The sequence below is a fragment of the Pelodiscus sinensis genome, chromosome 1 (assembly GCF_052426305.1).
Source record: "Pelodiscus sinensis isolate ZL-2025 chromosome 1, ASM5242630v1, whole genome shotgun sequence".
NCBI lineage: Eukaryota > Metazoa > Chordata > Testudines > Trionychidae > Pelodiscus > Pelodiscus sinensis.
The window spans coordinates 20858316-20878138 of NC_143052.1; the positions used below are offsets into that span (position 1 = coordinate 20858316).

Below are 19823 nucleotides of genomic sequence, written 5' to 3' on the forward strand. Positions count from 1 at the left end.
TTTGAGGAAGGTCGGGAAGCGTGTTAACATTGACGATCACTCTGAAAAACTGGAACAGGCATGTATTCAGTAAATAGGGGCATATATTTTCCATTAGTTAGCCACAGGTAAAAGAGGAGTAATGTTGATACTTTGAGCCCTGAGGATAGACGGAAGTGCGGTAAAGGAGCACTAGTTTACTCTAGTCTAGGATAGAGGACTGCATTCTAGAAATGTGTATCCCTATGGTACCAGTTTCCAGGTTAGATCATCTGGCAACAGCACTTTTTAAAATCCCTGACACAGATGCAGTGTCTCAGGAAATAATATGAACCTCAGGAGAGCCCCTCATATCTGCAGGGCCAATGGTGTCAGCAGTGAAGCTTTTCACTGAATGGGGTAAAATATTCCAATTCAGCATTGTTGGATCACACCTATAAGTCTTGGAGTAGGAGCTGGAGAAGGGAGAGTAGACAGTTTCCTTGATCCTGAAAGTGATAACCAGCAACTTCCTCCAAAGCCCCACCAATAAGGGGTATTTAAATGTTACCGTGTATTGAAAGGCTAGAAGCCCCATAGGTTCTAATGCTGTGCTTTGTTCTGTGGGCGACAGCCTGCTTTTCACTGGCACGTGTGACAGCATGTTACGACTACATGGTCCCTCCCTTAAGACTCTACAGTGGAACATACAGTGCTAAAACACATAACTGGTGAGTTGAGGAAACATTTTAATTTCCCTTGTTACCCCCAACAATTATTACTCCAAAAGTGTAACTCTCATGTGGATTGCGAGTTTGCATGTATTTATTGTTCTCCCTATTCTTGGGTGGTGGTTTATTTTAATAGAGCAGAGCTGATTCAAATATTTGGAATGTAAACATTTCTTATAATCAAATATAGCCCTTTTTTTGTTTTGTGTTTTTTTGTGAATGGAAATTGACCTGCTTTGCTTCTCTTCTCCTCGCCAGTGAAACCAAAAATATGAAGGGAAAAAAAATCCTGTGTGTAGGTGAGACAGAGGTTGGGTTAAAAATGAAGTACTGGAATTTTTCAAAAAACAATTTTTTTTCATGAAATGTTCAAATAATGGACACCCCTAAAGAGTATTTCAAATTGATCTAATTTCTTTATATGGCTAAAAAAGTAGAAATTTTGGGCAGCGGCAGATATACTATACCAAGGGTTGCAGAATTTGGGGGATAAGTTTTTTTTTTTTTTTTTTGCTTTTTTATGCTCCACACAGGTTTCTGGGGTGGCTGAGGAGGTGGGACGTACTACTTAGCTTTCCAGTTTCGTGAGTCATTTAGCACTTCTTCAGCTGCCTCGGAGCCTGCCTGGGCCATATCAGAAGCTGCTTTAGGGGAGTGAGTTTTTCCCCAGGGTGTCTTGGATGGGAAGATATGGCTACGACTAGCAGGAGGCTTTTCCAGGAAGGTGCTGGTGGGACCTTGAGGCTTTGGCTGTCCCAAGGCTCCTCTGGGTGTGGGGAAGGAGTTTGGAGGGGCCGGGGTAGGGGTCAGCCATGGAGAGGGTATCTTGGGGCTTCAGCTGCAGGGTTTTTTTGAGCTCTGTCTTTGGGGGCGTTCGAGCCTCTGGCCAGCCCAGGGCTGATGCAGCTGAGGGACTGTTGCTTGGGGCTCCTCGGTGTGAGGTGGGGCAGGAAGTCTTGGGGCTCCGGCTATGGGGGAGTGGACGGATGGTGAAGAGAAGTGGGGCTGTCCTCCCCAAATGCGGGCTCCACTCACCAAATATTACCAGAGTGGCTCAAACCATTAGCTCCTTGAGTATCCTATTTCTGACAATAACTAGCGCTAGATGCCCCAGAGCAAGGCACAAGACACTCTGTAGTGGTCAGTTGCGGAATAAAACACACCTAGAAATATAGGGCTAAAAGGGATGTCCAGAGGTGATCTAGTGCACCCCACTTTCTCAGAGGCTGGACCAAGTAAATCTAGACTATCCCTGACAGGTCGGACAAACACTTGTACTTAAAAACTTCCAAGAGGAGTAGCCATGTTAAGTCTGTAACTTAAAAACAAAATTAAAAAAACCACGAATGGTCCTGTGGCATCTTAGAGACAACAAAAATATGTAAGCGTATGAAAGCTCATAATGCTATACATACTGCTCCGTGTCTCTCTTTCTCTTCCCCCCCCTTCCTGCCTCTCACTCTCTCTCCACCCTCCTGTCTCTGTCAGGGATGCACGCATGTTCAGGCTCCGCCCCCTGGGCATGTACGTCACCGCCCCGCTCCCCATCGCCTCCCGCTGTGGTGCTCGGCTGACTTCTGTGCCGCTCAGCCGGGCCACCGCGTGGGAGCAAGTGGCACAAATGGCCTCTTTCTCCCTCCTCCTACTGCCTTGCCTTCTCTCTCTCTCAGCTCTCGTCCGCCGCCTGCCTCTCTCTCCTTTTCTCTCTCTCTTCTCCTCCTCTCACCCTGTGTTTCTCTTCTCCTCCTCCTGCTGTCTGTCTCTCTTTCTCTCTCACTGTCCTCCGCCTCCTCTTTGCCTCCTCTGTTCTCCAATCTGTCTCCTCCCAACCGCTCTGCTTTCCTTCTTTTGAATCCGGCGCCCTTTTCTGATGTCAGAGATGCATGCTTGTCCAGGCCCCGCCCCCAGGCTGTTCCCTCTGGGTGGCGTGTTGCCTCTCGCCGTGGTGCTCGGCTGATCTCTGCGCCGCTCAGCCGGGCTGCCACGTGGGAGCAAGTGGTGCGAGCAGATGTTTGGTGTCCACGCTCCCCATGCAGCACGGTGGTGCTGCATGGGGAGCGCGGGACCTAAACGGTCCAGGGGGGCGTGGCCCCCTGGCTGTGTACATCACCACTCTTCCTCCATGGCGGCTCGGTTGAGTGCTGCACCACGGTCGCTTGCGCCGCTGGCTTCCCCGCGGCTGCCCGGCTGAGGGGTGCAGCACTTAGCTGAGCTCCACGGCGGGAGGGGAAAGGGGATGGGGCGGGGTGGTGACGTACAAGGCCAGAGGGCGAGTCCGTGTACGTCAGAATTACAGACTCTCAGACATTGGGCTACTATATATATGATACTCTTCGCTCCATTATCCAAGTTACTAATGAAAATATTGAATAGTACCAATCCTAGGACAGAGCACTGCAGAATCCCAGTAGTAGAGCCCAGCAAATCCATGGATATCCACAGCTCATTTTTACGGATATGGATGTGGGTGAGGATACTAATTTTATATGTAGAGCCCTGTGAATTTACGGATACCCGCTTTATATCCACGGGTATCTGCATCCAGGGATGTCAATGCGCAGGGCTCGCCAAGCGCTTGTGAGCCCTGCTCACCAGAAGTGCGGTTTGGCATGGTGTGCATGTGCTGATCGCGCTGCACGGCTGTGCCGGCTTGTAATCTTCTCACCATGGGCGAGTAGATTACACTAATTGTCGAGCTCTGTCAATGTGGCTAATTGTGGCTACTTTTTTTTCTGCACAGGACTCTACCCATTAAATACATCTCAGTTTTGATGGTGAAGCACTGGTAACTACTCTTTAAACCAATTGTGCATCCAGGTCATTGTAATTTCATCTAGACCCTGCATTTCTCTAGTTTGCTCATTAAAATATTATGGAGAACGCTATCAAAAAGCCTTACAAAATTTCAATCTATTGTTTTCTCCTATCCCAAGTAACCCTTTCAGAGAAGGAAATTAGATTGCTTTGGCATGATTTGTTCATGACAAATCCATGTTGGCTGTTACTTATACCCCTCCTACCACCTCCATGCTTGCAAACTAATTATTTAATAATTAATTCCAGTAATCTTTCCAGGTCCTCTTTGTTCCTCTTTTTAAAGCTAGGTACTGTGTTTGCCCTTTTCCAGTCCTCTGGGGCCTCCCCTCCCTCCTTGAGGTTTCAAAGATAATTGCTGATGGTTCTGAGATAGCTTTAGCTAGTTCTTAAATTACCTAATGTGAATTTCATCAATCCCTGACAACTTGAATGCACCTCACTTATCTAAATATTGTATTTTAACATGTTCTAACTCTATCAACTAATAGTTGGTTTATGTCCTGAAGCATGAAGGTTTATATCTCTTCTTTGGTATTGTTATTCTATGTAATGTAAATGTGCATGTTGTCATTACAGAAATAGGTCCACATTTTCAGAAGACATCAACACGTTGTCCATAACTATCATTGCTGAACGATTAGTAGCTTTGAAAATCCAGCTCTTACTTAGACGCTTAAGTAGGAACTGAACTCCTTATGAAACCTGTCTCTCTGATTGTAGATTGTTTGCCATCTGACTGTCTTGTCCATGATGTCTAATTTGGTTTTGAATCTGCAGTAGAAGATTTAGAAAGGCATGAAATAATTAATCATACTGGAATTTGACCAAGATATTGAGACTTGCAAAATGAGTCATGAGATCTTTAGTGTGCTTCCCTTGCACCTCACTGGGGGTTTGGCTGGCTAACAGCGGAGCATGAAGCATCTGTGACTGAATCACTGCATCATTTATTGCTGCACAGTGGTCTTATATATTTACTTGGGAGATCTTAGGTGATCCTAGACTTCAGTGGTAGATTTTATGCAGATATTTAGGGGATGTCTTTCCAAAAGCAAAAATTAAAACCTTTTTTTCTTTTAAAATCAGTTACTAGGGAGAGAGGTTTTTGATTTGGGGGGGGTGGGGGGGGAGAAATGCCTGAAACTAATGGTAATTAATGTGCGTGACAGAACTGATGAATATCTCAGACGTGACTGGTTCCATTGACAAGAATGGCATCAGTTCTGGCAATGTTCAAAATCTACCAGCCGCAAGCAGCAGATCCCTGTATTGGTGTGTTCCTTTAAAGCCACCATATAATTATACCCTGAGAAGCCTGGCACAGCTGGTGGAATCCGTCTGCTGGATAGTTTCTGAGCTCTTTCTGCTGGATCTCTGCCAGTGAATTAGTGTTGGACCCATTCCTCTGTGTGTGTGCCTAGAATTACTTCCCATAAGACTGTCTAACCCCCATCAGGCAGTGTTTCAGAGAGGCAACACACTTGTGTAACCTCAGGCCATCTGTTGGTTGCATAAATTAGTTTTCCCCATTCACCATGTAGCCATCAGATACACACACTCTTTCTTTTTCCAGATTTAGATTTCCCCTCCCCCCCCCCTCAGTGAAGTTGTGTAGGAGGGAAGGGACATCCTTTAAAAAACACAAACTGAGAAACCCCATTCCTCTCCTTTTTTAGGTTGATAATAACCCCCTTAGAAACACTTCAGAAAAACAGAACCAGTTATTCCAGTACCAAGGAGGACTTCAAAAAACAACCACCCCTAAATGTAAATAAGGGACTGATTGCCAGGAGGTTTAAATCTGCACAATTATATTTACTTCAACACATTATGTTGATTCACCTCCGGTATCTGGGTCTTAATCTTTTAGGAAGAATAAAATAATTACGTCAGTGATTTCCGGGCTCAGCTTCAGGCACCTTTATAGACATTTGATTTTCAGAGAGGGGATGCTCAGTGAAAACCAGGCCCTTTTAAGTCTCAGGTCAAGTATTGTAAAAACAAAGCTGTGTGTGTGCGTGTGTGTGTGTGTGTGTGTGTGTGTGTGTGTGCGCACACACACACACACACACACACACCCCAAAACAACAACCAACCCCCTTCCACCTAGAATCATTAACCATTTTTAAAAATTGGGGGAGGAGGGGAGGGGGGTCATCATTTTCAAGGCTCAGACCTGAAAGAAGCAGAGCATTGCTTGGGGATGCGGAGGACTATGAAATCCCACTGCTGAGATCTGCTCATCTCCTTGCAGAATTGATCCCATAGTTCTCCAGCTCACCAAGGACTAACAGATTCCAGAATCCTTAAGCCATCATTGTATTGACTTCACTACTACCCATCTCACAATCTCCTTTATAGAGATAGAGAAACTCGAACACAGAAATTCAAAGCTCCCTGGGGTAGGGGCCGTCTGTTCATTATATGTATGCACAGTGACTAGCACAGTGTGGCTCTGATCTTTGATCCTTTAGGCTTTATTGCGATGCAAATAATTAGTAATAATGATCATAATAGCCTCATGAGTGCTGAGGATTAATTTTAATAATAATGATAATACATTCAGCCCTTCATTATGCCCACTTAACACCCAAATCAGTGGAGACATAATTCTCAAGCAGAGAGGCTGTGGCTTGCACAACTCATCATAGTTTATTCAAACAGTGGGCAATAACTGAAGAGTTACCAGTTCATAGCCCTGTAGTCAATTCACTAGGCCACTGTGCTCTTATTACAATAAAAACAAACAGGTCCATGCTGTAGTTCTGAATTGTTTCCTTTTTTCTTCCTTTTTTCTTCCTTTTTTCATGTAGATTTATATGAAAAACAACCATCTGTATACAGTGGAAGCCAACAATGCACGTGACTTGGTGGAATTTGCAGCCAGAGATATTGAAAAACTACTGAGTAACAGATCAAAAGCCCTGGTGGTGAGTACTAACTGGATCGTTCTCTTCTACTCATTCTCTTTCTTTTTGAGTCTTCATGTTTTTACTGATGCATGTTTTGCTACTTATAAATATAGGGACATTGTCAGCCTGATGTGTACAGGACATGACATATGTAGAATGATGGCTTGCAATTTCATGATAGAAAATCAACTTATGAGTTAGGGCAGACACTTATGTTGTTGATTGACAGATTAGGGACCCGGGCCAAATGGCAAACCAAAAGATAAATAGGGTGAACAATTTTCCTCTGACTGATGCACATGAATGTTTGACATGAAGATGATAGTATTCTATAGTCATTAATAATCTTGAAGCATTGAATGGATACTCAATCCTCTAAGGTAACTCATTTTAAAAAATATTTGTACATAACCAATTGGGTAGATGAGTTCTGAGAGCGATATCCAGTAACAGTTGGGTAATATGATATGTATCTCTAAATCACAAGCCTTTACTCTCCTCATCTTTTTAACCTCCCAGTCTTTTGTGATGGTAGCATCTGATTTTCCTCTTCCAATAATGTGTTTGTGTGTCTGCTGAAGCGGATTCACTTCACAGGATGTTTGTTCTACTGCTGGCTGGCTATTTTACTCCATATTTCTACCACCTTCAGGGTAAATGAAATCCACCTTGAACTTCTAATAAGTTTGTCCTCCGTTCTAATCCCATGATCCCATATGTTTTGAATTACAACCAGTTGCTATTTCAAACTGTTCATTGGCTGTGATCCTTTTCCTTTCCATTAAATGGATCAGGTGTGGCTAATTCCTTCTTGTAACTCAGACCCACAAAACCCTGGTTCATTTCAGAATTGTTTTCTACTGCCTTTTTCAATTTGAACAATGCCCTTCCTTTAAACGTGTTGACCAGATTTCTATGGAGCGCTCCAAGTGTGTTCGCTCTTGTGTCTTTCATAGTGTTAGATCTAGAAACAGGCATTCCTTGAAGTAGGGTCTAAAACTAGATGGAACAGTAGACCTGTGAGATGAGGGTCAATTGGTTTATTTATATCTTCACATTGACGCTTAGTGTACTTTGGGAAAAGTCACTTAAAGCCACATTGTAGTTTGCCATCTAGGATAGAATTCATCCCACTCAAGCTGTACCTTGGTCAGGTGTCAGTAACTGGCTGACAAGTGAAACCACTGCTCTGTGTTTGGCCTTCAGTACTAGCCTCCTTAAAAGCCAGGCACTTGTATCTGTTGGTAAAGTTGTCTGAACTGGCTGGTGGGGATCGTTATGTGGTGTATCCATTTGAATCTGCCCTTGCTTTTTGTGCTTCAGATGGAGGAATTCCTGATTACTCTTCTTGGTTTTCTCTCTCTTTAGTGCAGGGTTATATCTTTAATACACAATCTTTTAACTTTGCTGTGCCTTAGCTTATCTAAATGTCAGATGGATGTTGTGCACCTACAATATGCTGTTGTGTGTTCTGAGGCTGGCTTAATGTTCATATAGCACATGAACATTGCATGGACGATACATTGTGATGAATTATGATGTGAGTTGTTATATGGATAACTGCTGTTTCCCCACTACTTTCCCTGTCCAATAAATTCAAACCATTGTACACCTAAGGCAGTGTTGCTCGTGTTTGCAATTTTATTGTTAATCCTACTTTTTTTTTTTAAACATCAGCTACTAAAATCAAGAAGATATGCGAGAATCTCAGATTGAATTTTAAAAAAGTAAGTTTCAGGCCCTCATGGTTGCTGAGAAACTTGTAAAGTCAAGTGAATGCATGCTAAAGGCTCACAAACAAGAAAGCAAGATAAAATAACCCCAAATTATTCTTTAAATAATTCATTATCCCTTTTTAGCCGATTTCATGACTGTTCAGTGCTTAGGCTGGTAATACCACGAACAGTGGGCACCTACTATAGGACTCATACCAGGGGGCTGTAGTCTCCTGATCTTTGAGGAACTCCTGTTGAAACATGGGAGTATCAGACTCCTGGCATAAGTACTTGTCACTTTATCCATAAATAGTGAAATTCACTCTATGTAGAGGGCCAGAATTGGGCACTTAAACCTCTGCCCAGATGTGAATTTTTCTCGCAGTCTCTTAGATCCTAATGCGCTCCCTCTTTGTGCTGAAACAACTGAGAAATTATCATTTTTAGCTGGTCTTTATGAGGTGTGTTTAATCATCTGAGGATCTCTGTGGTTTACAAACATTAATTAAGCAAATACAACAGATGCATCTTCCCCCCCCCCCCCCCCCTTGGATAAGTATATTTTGGATATATATAACCCTCATCCAGCCTACCACAATTGCATATTCATCTGCTCCAGTTGGCAAAGCATTGCATTGGACTTCTGCAGACTCCCAGTATTTAAGTGTTTACTTTTTCTATGAAGCGTTCTCCCAGTCTTTGTTTGGCTTTTTTATGCCATGTGTCTATACACACACACTTCTTATGCCTTTATTCATATATAGGCATAAAAGAATACGTGTGAATACATACATGTGTATATATACATGTTTTTCCATGCTGAAAAACTGGATATTTAATTCTTACTCAGTTCCTTTCAGAGTATTATCTGCTGTTTATATGAAAGATCCACATTCCCGTCACAGGTCATAATTTCTTTTCTGGAGAACCTGTGAAATTTCAGTGACTTCAGAACAGTTACATGGGAATAAAGTAGAGTAGACTCCAAAAGATATTTTTTAAAACTACAGATAAATGTTGTGCAGATGGGTTTAGTGTGTATTACCATACCACCTCAAGTATTCAAAAATTATGACTCAAGTATTCCCAACTCATGCTAATGGCTTAATTGTGAGATTTTGAAGAATGGGTTTTGTTTTAGTTAATTTCTGGTTATGATCTATTAGTATAATTTAAAGTCACATTTTTAATTTTTTTTTACAGCCACATGGGCTAGAAATGTTTTTTAAATGAAAGTTGAGACTCAAATATTCAAAAGGACTTCATGAGATGGATCTTTCAGAAATATGCTAACTATTGCAAGACAACCAATAGAATCACGATACTATTACCAACTTCTGTCATGGTGCTGGCTTCTGTTCTCTATTAATTCTCAGTCTATGCCATTACTGTATGTTAAAAATGACCTGTTTCATTCATCTTGCCATAAACATTAATGGTTGATTTTGTTTTTGTTTTTTGTTTTTTGTTTTTTTTTGTTCAACACCTTACTGCTTTTGTCATCAGTGTACACAGTCACTTCGGAGTTTATGTCCTCCTCCAGGTCATTTATATACACTCGTGATAGTCTCTTGTTGTTTCATGAATCTTAATCTGTTACTTTCTACTAGCAGTTCTTCACCCAGGCAGATTTCTGTGTCATACAGGAGCTTCCCCATATGTTTAACTGATTTTTGTAAACAGATCATCTGTGCTGCATAAAATAGTTCTGCAATCTAGATACGTTTACACCTACAGTTTCAATTTTGACGGAGCTGAAAAGAAGTCAGGCATAGCTGTTACTAATTACCACTGGGAATAAAGTGTGCCAAAGTGTTAATTAAGACCGAGTATGATTCAAGAGGACAATTCAGCTTCCAGCGATGCTCTCAGGGAGGTACAAGTGAATGACATCAGCGGTCTCATTGTTCATACACTGGCATAGCCGAAGGACTTCACTGGGTAAATGATAGTCCCTAGGCATGTAGCAGAAACAAAGTTGGGGCAAGGTTATAATATGCAAACACTGATGGCTTTCCCAATAATATACTACTTTCCTTCAGGTTGCCAGGGTGACTGTAAATGAAAATTAATGCTACTGTAATAAAATCTGCGGTGTTGTAACACACCCCTCTGTTAAGCATCAGTAAATATCCATGAATAAGATTTTTTGGACAACATTATCTGATGGTTTTGTACATGACATATGAAAGTGTCACTTCATCAAGCACTGGGGCTAACTCAGAAGGGATTCATCATTCTATTTCAGTCTGCATACATTAAGAATATAGTATAAAATTTATATGGAGAGGAGTGTGAAAAATGAATGAAGATAGCAGGTGTTTTTCTAGAAAGGAGATAGATTACATTTGATTAATCATCATCTTTCCTTTTAGTTGGGTTCATATATTTTCTATTCACAGAAAGTAAGCCCATCCACACTCCTTAATCTGCCAATGCCTCAGTATGGGATACCCAGTGTCACAGAATTCCAAATGAGAGACACACAAATATTAGAGTTGTATTGGAAATACAGTGAAGTTTCTTTTTGTAGGGTTAGTCACTGTTTCTGTAACCATGACACCACAGTTCTTTATTTCATATGGGGAGAATAAATTCTGCAATAAAAGTTTGAAGTACTATTTTTATAAAGAACTGGAAGACTTACTCAGTGTTGCCCAGGTCCGGGGCAGGGAGTGGGCTGTGCAGGTCTCCCACTGAAGCTCCCTGGGCCTGCCTGTCTGTGAGTGTATTGGGCGGCTCAGTGGTTCGGGCGGGGGGGAGAAGCCTGTGTCTCCTGGGAGGAGGGGGGAGAGCTGCACTGCTTGGCCTTGGTGGTACTCCAGGGGTGGTGGTACAGGGCTTTCCCTTGCTCTCCTCTTGATTTGGCACTGGGATCAAGGACTGGTAGGAGGGCCTGGGCCAGTGGCTGGTAAGATAGCAATCCCCATGCCCAGCTGGGCCATTCCTTTCCTGGTGAGGCTACCCCAGTGTTTACTCTTCAGTATAGTTGTCCCCTGTGTTTGCCGCCTCTGGTGGTCACTCTGCAGTATCATGTCCCTCCAATCAGCTCCCTCCCTTTCCATGTTATGAGAAACAATTGAATTCCAGGCATATCTAGTTTTCCTGACAAAACCAGACACAGACTTTGCTTGAAATTAGGATAAGAGGATGCTGCATATGAAATGTGGTGATCTTAGCTGTTACCATTTAGGAGGAGTTCTTGAACAAAGAGACTTGCAGATGAATAGTCAGACTCACAGACAGACACACAAATCTCTAAAATTATATATTTAGATTTAAGTATTCTTGGAATGGAAATAATTGATGTCCCTTAAAATTCTAAATATTTGGGATGCGAGAGCTCATCTGGCCATCTCTGAGTGGCAAAAAAAATTCATTTGAAGAACAAAGCAAGGGTAGTTTGATTGAGCTAACAGTTCAAAAGCCCCTTGAATGCATACATAGGTACTGTAGCTAGCTATCTTCAAGTGGTTAATTAGCTCAATAATATTAAAGATGTTCAGCAGAGCTCTGGAATTCTTTGTCAAAACAATTTTGAATGAAAATTCAGTTTTTGCAAAATTGGACTTTTTTGAAAATTTCAGTTTTGCAGATCATTCTTGATTTTTTTCCCACTTTTGTTTTGAGACAACGCAACATGAAAGTACAGTTTCAAGTTACCTGATTTGGAATAATATTTTGGGTGACCGCTGCCCACATTCTCCTCTGTTGATTGAGCTCTTTGGTTAGACATCTCATGATGCCATCTGGTCTCCCTTTTGACAATGTGTGCATCATGAGAGCTATTTTCATTCCAGGGAGGTGAGCCACAGCAGAGAACGAAGGCACAAGTCACCTTAACAACCATGAGGCAGAAGAACACCCCAGGCCGATGTAGTTGCATGATGAATTTTTTCAAAATAAAATGCTTTGACATTTTCCAGTGAAATTTTCATTCTACAAAATAGTTTTGATATTTCAACTTTTTTTATTGTGATTTGGGTATGTTGAAGTACAGGCAGTCCCCGGGTTACGTACAAGATAGGGACTGTAGGTTTGTTCTTAAGTTGAATTTGTATGTAAGTCGGAACTGGTACATATTGTAGGGGAAACTCTAGCCAAACATTTCTCCAGAGCTCAGTTTTATTCTCCCACACCTCACTTCCCTCAGTCCTTTATTCTCAAGCTGAGGTGTCTGCTGGGAAAAGCTGCTCCGAGTCTTCCTGGTCTGCTGGGGGAGGGGTGCACTAACTTCGCGTCTCCCTGGTCTGCTGGGGGAAGCAGCTAGTGCGGGGTTGCCTCACCCCATTTGTAAGTAGGGATCCGATGTAAGTCGGATCCCTGTAACCCGGGGACTGCCTGTATCAGAATTTCCTGTGAGACAAACTCTGTTTATTGCTCAGCTCTAGTGCTAAGTTGTCTATTCAAATGTCATGGGAGGGAAGAGGCAGTTCTCTTGAGTTAGCTCATCTCAAGTGAAAAATGCACCTTTTTACCAATGAAGATAGGGCCTCTGAGATTAAGCATGGTTTTATTAATACTACTTCTGAATGGATATGTGGTCAACCATGAAGCCGGTTAAAAGCCTCTTCTTGTAACAGAATAAAATGTGTAAAAAGGCATATTATAGACTCCTTAATATTTGTGTGTGATTGAAGGCTTCCCTCCGTGTTCTTAGTGCAGCAATATTATCTTTTGCCAATTATTCCAAGGCCAGAAGAAACCGCTGGGATCTTCTCATCTCATCTGATCTGTGTAATACAGGCCACAGAGTGTACACTTGCGAATCTTTTATTAAATAATCCAATCATGATTTTAAAACTGCCAGTGATATTGACCATTAAAAGGAAAAATATGTTGCTAACAGCAGTGATGAATTTTTCAGGAGTGTGCTGCAAAGGACAAGGGTATATTTAATGTAGGCGATAGTGTGACGTAGGTAAGTGATGGGCTTTCACCCAGTGATTTTGAAATGCAATATGTATTGTTCAGCTGATCAACATGTATCCTCTGTGTTTAAGTTCTTGCACATGTAATTGTTGTATCATATTTCTTGTTGGCCTAATCCATCACTCAGTGCAAGTGACTTCAAGAGAAGGTGGTCTGGCCTAATATGCATACATGAGAGAAATTGTATCTGAAAATGTAATCAACACAAATGAAAACGAGTTCTATAGGTGTATGTACTCACATGCTAGTACTCAAAGACTTCATGTACCAATGATAGGGTGTTACCCTTTTCTGAAACGATTCCGATGCCAATATATCTTTGTTTGAGATGAGGCGACTACATCTGTACGCATTATTCAAGATGTAGGTGTACCATGGATTTATATGAAGGCAATAAGATATTATCCATCTTATTCTCTATCCCATTTTTTAATAATAAGCTTTTTCTTATCAGTTATTCGACCACACTATTACATCCCTAATTGGTAGCACTGGAATTGTAATCCCATTGTCCCAGTACTGGTGACTCCACACATGCTGCATGAACCCCTCAGCATGTCATGCCCCTGCTATAGCAATTTTCTGTTTTTCATTGTTAACATAATTAAAATGAAAGCAATGCCTGACCTATTTGAATTCTTTGAGACTAGGCCCACTGTTAGGTTTATTTTTGGAGTCCTGAACTGTAGATAGTCTTGTTTTATTGCTGTTACTTATAGAATGTTTTGAAACATGTTTTTGCTACAGATCAAAGTATACTGTAGCTGTTTGCCTTTCTCTGGGTTGGTAATATCTGAATTATGAAGAAAGTGGTCTATAATGGGTATGGTAAATCTAACATGTCTCCTTCAAGAATTCCTTTAAGATGAGGATCTCTAAGTGCTTTACAATTAACATGGCTTGACAATACATAATATTATTCCATGTATTTCTTATTGTTTGACAGCAAGTTTATATGTAAAGATATTGCTCTAGATGCTTTTGCTGCACATGGATCAGAAATAAAATGAACCACAGCGGAATATTGGACTATCCATTTCATATGATATATGCTGAGAATACTGGAAAATATTGCTTAGTTATATTCCCCATTCTAAGCATAGGATGGAATATTTCTGTAAACAGGTATTTCTCTAAAACTGCACTATGGGTGCCCCTGCTGTTATTAGCTCTTGTAACTATAGCTGATGTCAGCTCAGCAAAACCCAGTTAGATGGGAAAGCCAGGTGGTGGTCTTGCCCAGGTTTCTTGCAGCCTTATCATTAGAATAACTGCAGTTAACATAACTGGTCCCTCCCCATGACCAACTTTTTAAGGGTGCTCACTGTTACTTACATTTCACAACCAGATAAATCTTTGTCCTGACATCCATTCCCTCCTCCTGCTCAAATGTCTTTTCATGAAAATAATACAAGATGAGCATTACACTATATCTAGAAAGTTAACACATCTAAGCTTTGGTGAACCAAGAGATACAAATGAATTCTAGAGCCTCCTCATGGAGCATGTCCAGCCAGCCATCTATTTTTAATGCCTCTGTTCATTGTAGCTGCTGTATGATCAAACAGGGAGGGCGATGAATTATCAGATGACCAGGTCCCAATGTGTTTTTGTGCTTTAGATTAAAACCAGAACCTTGAACTTCACCCAGAAACCAACAAGCATCCCTACATAGCACCATTACAATGCATATCTGGTGCAGCATTATGCTTAATATGTGTTTTCTTCACTACCTTCAGTTTCAAGATCAAGTTCCATGTAATGTGTCACAGTAATATAGAGCTGACATGGCAAAGGCAAGAAGGGTTTGCAAGGTGGTTGGTGTGCAGAAGAAACCGGCTCAACCATCTAGCTTGGTATAGATAAAAAGGATTGTTGGCAGTTACTTGGGCACTGAAGTCCATTGGCATTCTGCATGAGAAAAGACTGCAAAATATCACCTTAACATGTCACATTAAGAAAAATAAAGCAAAAAATGTCCAGCTGCCCTGTAGGGGTATGTCTAGACAGTGGAACTATTTTGGGATATGTCCGGTATCTCAAAATAGCGTTTTCTGCGTCTTAACAGCACACCTGTTATTCTGAACTGCAGTTGAAATAATGGGCTTGCTATTCTGATGTCCTGGTAAACCTCATTCCACAAGGAGTGAGAGACTTGTTGGAATAGCAGTCTGTTTCGAAATAAGCTACGCAGTTTGTGTAGCTTACTTCAGGCTAGCACACTGTGTAAACTCACCCTAGGATTTTACCAGTCCAGCATACAATAGAGTCTGTGTGAAAATAACTCTAGTAGAGCAATAATAGACTGGGTGGTGCTAACAGATGCCTTCCAAAAACAAGAAAAGATTATCCGCCTGTGAAGTACGGTTATAGCTCACAGATGCCAGAACGTCTGTCAGATCAGCAGTGATGCTCACAGTGACTGGCAAAATGCTGAAATGCTGCACTATCTCTGGATGCCCCTGCTGTTGGTAGCTATTGTAACTATAGCTGATGTCAGCTCTGCAAAACCCAGTTAGGTGGGAAAGCCAGGTGGTGTTTTACAGCTGCAGCAGGGGTTCCTTGTAGCCTTTTCACCAGGATACCTGCAATTAACATAACTGGTTCCTCCCCTTGACTAATTAACTCAAGTCCTACCACTGTTTACAGCACAAATTCTGGCCTCGTGAAGTGTTTTGAATGAGAATTGAGAGCATGCAGGGAACTGACTTTCTGATCTGTTCATTCTGTTGCCACATAATTTTTCAGCTAGTTCTTAAGCAAAGTACAGTAGAGTTTCTAGGAGAGAGTCCTTGTGCCCCTTGTATTTCATGATGTGATACTTGTGAGCAGCAGTGTAGTCATGTGCAATGAGAATTAAACTCAGGCGGGGGGTGGGGAGGAAATGACATTGACAATATGTGGATAATGTAAATCACAGGGTAAAAGGTGACTGTATTGATCCATTGCTGAGCAGATTTCAGCGTTTGAATGTATAAAGTGCTCAAATATCCATTATAATAAGAAAAAAGGTAAGGTAGGGGTTGGAAATAGTTTGTCTGGTTTACATTGATGACCTCTCTCTTTCTCTGTCTTGTACTTGGCAAGTACAGGCAGTCCCCGGGTTATGTACAAGATAGGGACTGTAGGTTTGTTCTTAAGTTGAATCTGTATGTAAGTTGGAACTGGCGTCCAGATTCAGCCGCTGCTGAAACTGACTAGCGGCTGACTACAGGAAGCCCAAGGCAGAGTTCCTCTGCCCTGGGCTTCCTGGAATCAGCCTCTGATCAGTTTCAACAGGCTGAATCTGGACGCCAGTTCTGACTTGCATACAGATTCAACTTAAGAACCCCAGGCGTCCCCAAGTCAGCTGCTGCTGAAACTGATCAGCGGCTGATTCCAGGAAGCCTGGGGCAGAGCAACTCTGCCTCGGGCTTCCTGTAGTCAGCGCTGGTCAGTTTCAGCAGCGGCTGACTTGGGGACGCCTGGGGCAGAGCAGCTGGGGTGCTGCTTGGTTGCTCCAGTAGCGCCGCTCCTCGGTGCTATTGGACCAACCCGGCAGCACCCCAGCTGCTCTGCCCCAGGCGTCCTGATTCAGCCACTGCTGAAACTGACCAGCAGTGGCTGAATCAGGATGCCTGGGGCAGAGCAGCTGGGGTGCTGCCGGGTTGGTCCAGTAGCGCCCAGAGTGGCTGCGGGACCAACCGGCAGCGCCCCAGCTGCTCTACCACAGACGTCCGGAGAAAAGCCTGGTCTGCTGGGGGGGGGGGGGCGGCGTACTAGCTGCGCTCCCCCTCCCCCAGCAAACCAGGGAGACGCGGGCGGCGGACTGAGATGCACCACGGTCCCGCCGCCCGGGTCCTCCGCGGCTTTTCTCCATGTCTCCCTGGGACAGCCGCGGTGCGTCTGGTCTGTCCACTGCCCGCATGCTCCGGGAGACGTGGAGCAAAGCCGCGGAGCACGCGGGCAGCGGACAGCCCAGACGCGCTGCTGGTGTCCTCCGCGGCTTTGCTCCCCGTCTCCCTGGTCTGCTGGTCTCCAGCAGACCAGGGAGACGCGGAGCAAACCCCGTTTGTAACTGCGGATCTGATGTAAGTCGGATCCACGTAACTCGGGGACCGCCTGTACTGGAATGGTGTAAGCAAGCTGTGGGGATGTGCCTCAAACTGTTATACCAAGAGTGGGCAAGATATGGCCCATGGGCTGGATCTGGCCCACCAAGCCAATTGATCTGGCTCATATCCTTCTGCGCCCAGATCATCATCCCCTCCTGCCTTAGGTCACCACTCAAATCCTCTGTACACACATCCCACCCCAGATCACGATTCCCTCCCAGACCATGCACCTCTTGCTACACCCTTCCCCCAGGTCAAAATTCACTCCTGCACTCCTCCTCCCTCCTGGACCCCAGACTGCAATCCCCCGCCCAAGTCACAGCCCCTTATTTCACCCAAACTCCCTCTCAGACCCCACACCTGCTCCTGAACCCTAATCCCCTCCCTGAGCTCCATTCTGCACCAAAGCTCGGTCACGAACTCCACATCCCCTCCATAGAGAAGTGCAGTGCTTGACCACTTTCCAAAATCTTGGAGAGCCCCCCCATTAAAATTATTGCCCATCCCTATGCTATGCCAATATGCTTTCATTCTGAGCTGCAACACCCCTTGTATTTCAGCTCTCCAATGAACTGCTTCCGGTTTTAGCACTCTTAGGTTGCTTAATCCTGGCATGTGCCTGGAGAAGTTTAATAGCACTTATCCATATGCAGTGGTACAGGCCATAGAAGTTTGCTATTCAGGGAGTGTGTGTGTGTGTGTGTGTGTGTGTGTGTTCTTTGCTTAGCCTATTTCAGACAAATATCATAATATATTGCACTGTATAATCTCATTGATAAATCTATTTCAGTTCCCATAAAAGGCATTCTTTGTTTTTAAAATGTCACCTAAATAGATGCCAACCAAATTGTGTAATGATACTAGCAGTGATGCAGGAGACCATGAGCTCAGGGTTGGTCTAAAGAAAGGGACTTTGGACTTTGGTCGTGTAGGCCAGAATTTTCACTGCCAAAATCAAACCAGTGATAAGATGGATGCAGAAGAGGCAGCACTTGATGGTTTCACTGTCTTGCCAAGAGGAGCAGATCAAGGGATTTCTGAGAGAAGAAGGCCAGAAGATGATAAACTTCCCATCCCACCTTGAGCTGGAGCTGTAGGAAATGGCAGCAGGGCCAGAATCTGCAAGTCCATATACCAACTCCAAACATGTGGACTCTCAACTGGGCACTAAAAGTGACATGCAGCTGTTGTACATCTAAAGTGCACTACGCATCTTTTAGTGCACTGTAGTAGGGTCCACATGGCAATTTTGTGAGATACTTGCTCTTGGTATAGACAAGGCCTAAAGCTTCAGTAGTATCTCACAAAGGAGGACAGACAACAGTATTGTCTTCTCCATTTCCTTGTGCTGAATTCTTGCTGAGGCTCAGGGGAGTCAGCTGGTGCACATATCTGGACTGGTTTGGAGTAATTTTGTCAATAGAATGCAAGCAATTCAGTCTTATGGAAGACAGGTGAGGTACTTACGAGACCATGGCAGCGATTTCATTGATCCCATGCCTGGATCAATCACTGATTTTTTTTCCAAGCCATTTATAAAGGGCTTGTTAAGAGTTGCTGTGATTCCATGGGATTTATCAAGATCAGGTGTATTTTAATCAGCTGTTCTCTCTCTCCTACCCTTGCTGATACAGTACTATGCACTGTTCATTCCTGTTGATTTGAAAAGCTAGGTAAATTGCTGTATTAGTAGGTAAAATAGAAGCAGCAGGATTGTTTGGATGAAGTCTGTTTAAGTTTAGCTCTAAGAATTTCATCTGTTTCCCACTCCTTTTTTTGACACACCAGCCAGCTGCACTAGAAGAGCTCACACTGGAGAAATGTTGGAAGGAGGACAGCTTGAAGGGCTGACAGCAGTCAAGGCAGGCTGTACTTTTTCTTTCAGAAAGCTGCTCACAAGGGAACCTTCCCCATACTTTGCTAGTGTTTTATTGTCACTTAAATAGGTGTGCATCCTAAAGGCAGCTTGCAATGGACTCTCTTTGCTATGTTGTAAGGGAAAAGCAATTCCATGTCTCTCAATCCAGGGACACAGTTAAGAGGAGAACATTTTCTGTTCAGGAAGAAGTGTAAGATACATGGAATAAATTACTGGTACCCAAGGCAAATAGGTTTTGTTGGGTTTACACACCTTGCAAAGCATTAGAGGCTCAGGAAAATAATAAACAATGAGGGCTGTCAGTGAAAATCCAACTGGAGGCTGCACGATTGATTCTTTCCCTGTTGTTTTTCTCATGATTTGATATCCCCACTCACAAGTGAAAAGAGGGCCTTTTCCCTCTTCTCTACATGGACAATCATGATTCATCATCCTGAAGGAATGCCGCATAAGTCCACAGAGATGCTGAGATGGTATTTAGTACCTCTGCTGAATCTCTAGCCTCCTGGCTCAGACTATTGCAGTAATAGGACTACATGCTTTACATACATATGTGACTGAGATGGCACAGGTGAAGATGGGCTTGAGGCAAATCTTTTAAAATGATCAGCATTTCTTTTCATTCTACTCACAGAATTGACTATTGCTGCTACATCTATGAAACAAGTATGTTTTTTTGTTTCCATAGCATCATTCTAGTAGCATTTAGCATGTAAAGAAAGCAGGAACACTAGGACCAAAAAGCCATAGACTTCCCCAGGTTTACATTTTCTTTCCAGATATGC

The 19823-nt window shown here is 43.0% G+C and overlaps 1 protein-coding gene across 2 annotated transcripts in view; it reads left to right on the top strand.

Annotated features, from left to right (window-relative positions):
• Positions 1 to 19823, top strand: part of CACNA2D1 (calcium voltage-gated channel auxiliary subunit alpha2delta 1) — a 653332-nt gene that overhangs the window by 105629 nt on the left and 527880 nt on the right. For both annotated transcript variants that reach the window (XM_075926367.2, XM_006117144.5), the window contains exon 3: positions 6320 to 6436. In XM_075926367.2, coding sequence (XP_075782482.1) covers positions 6320 to 6436 — 117 coding nt within the window. The remainder of the gene's footprint in view (positions 1 to 6319; positions 6437 to 19823) is intronic.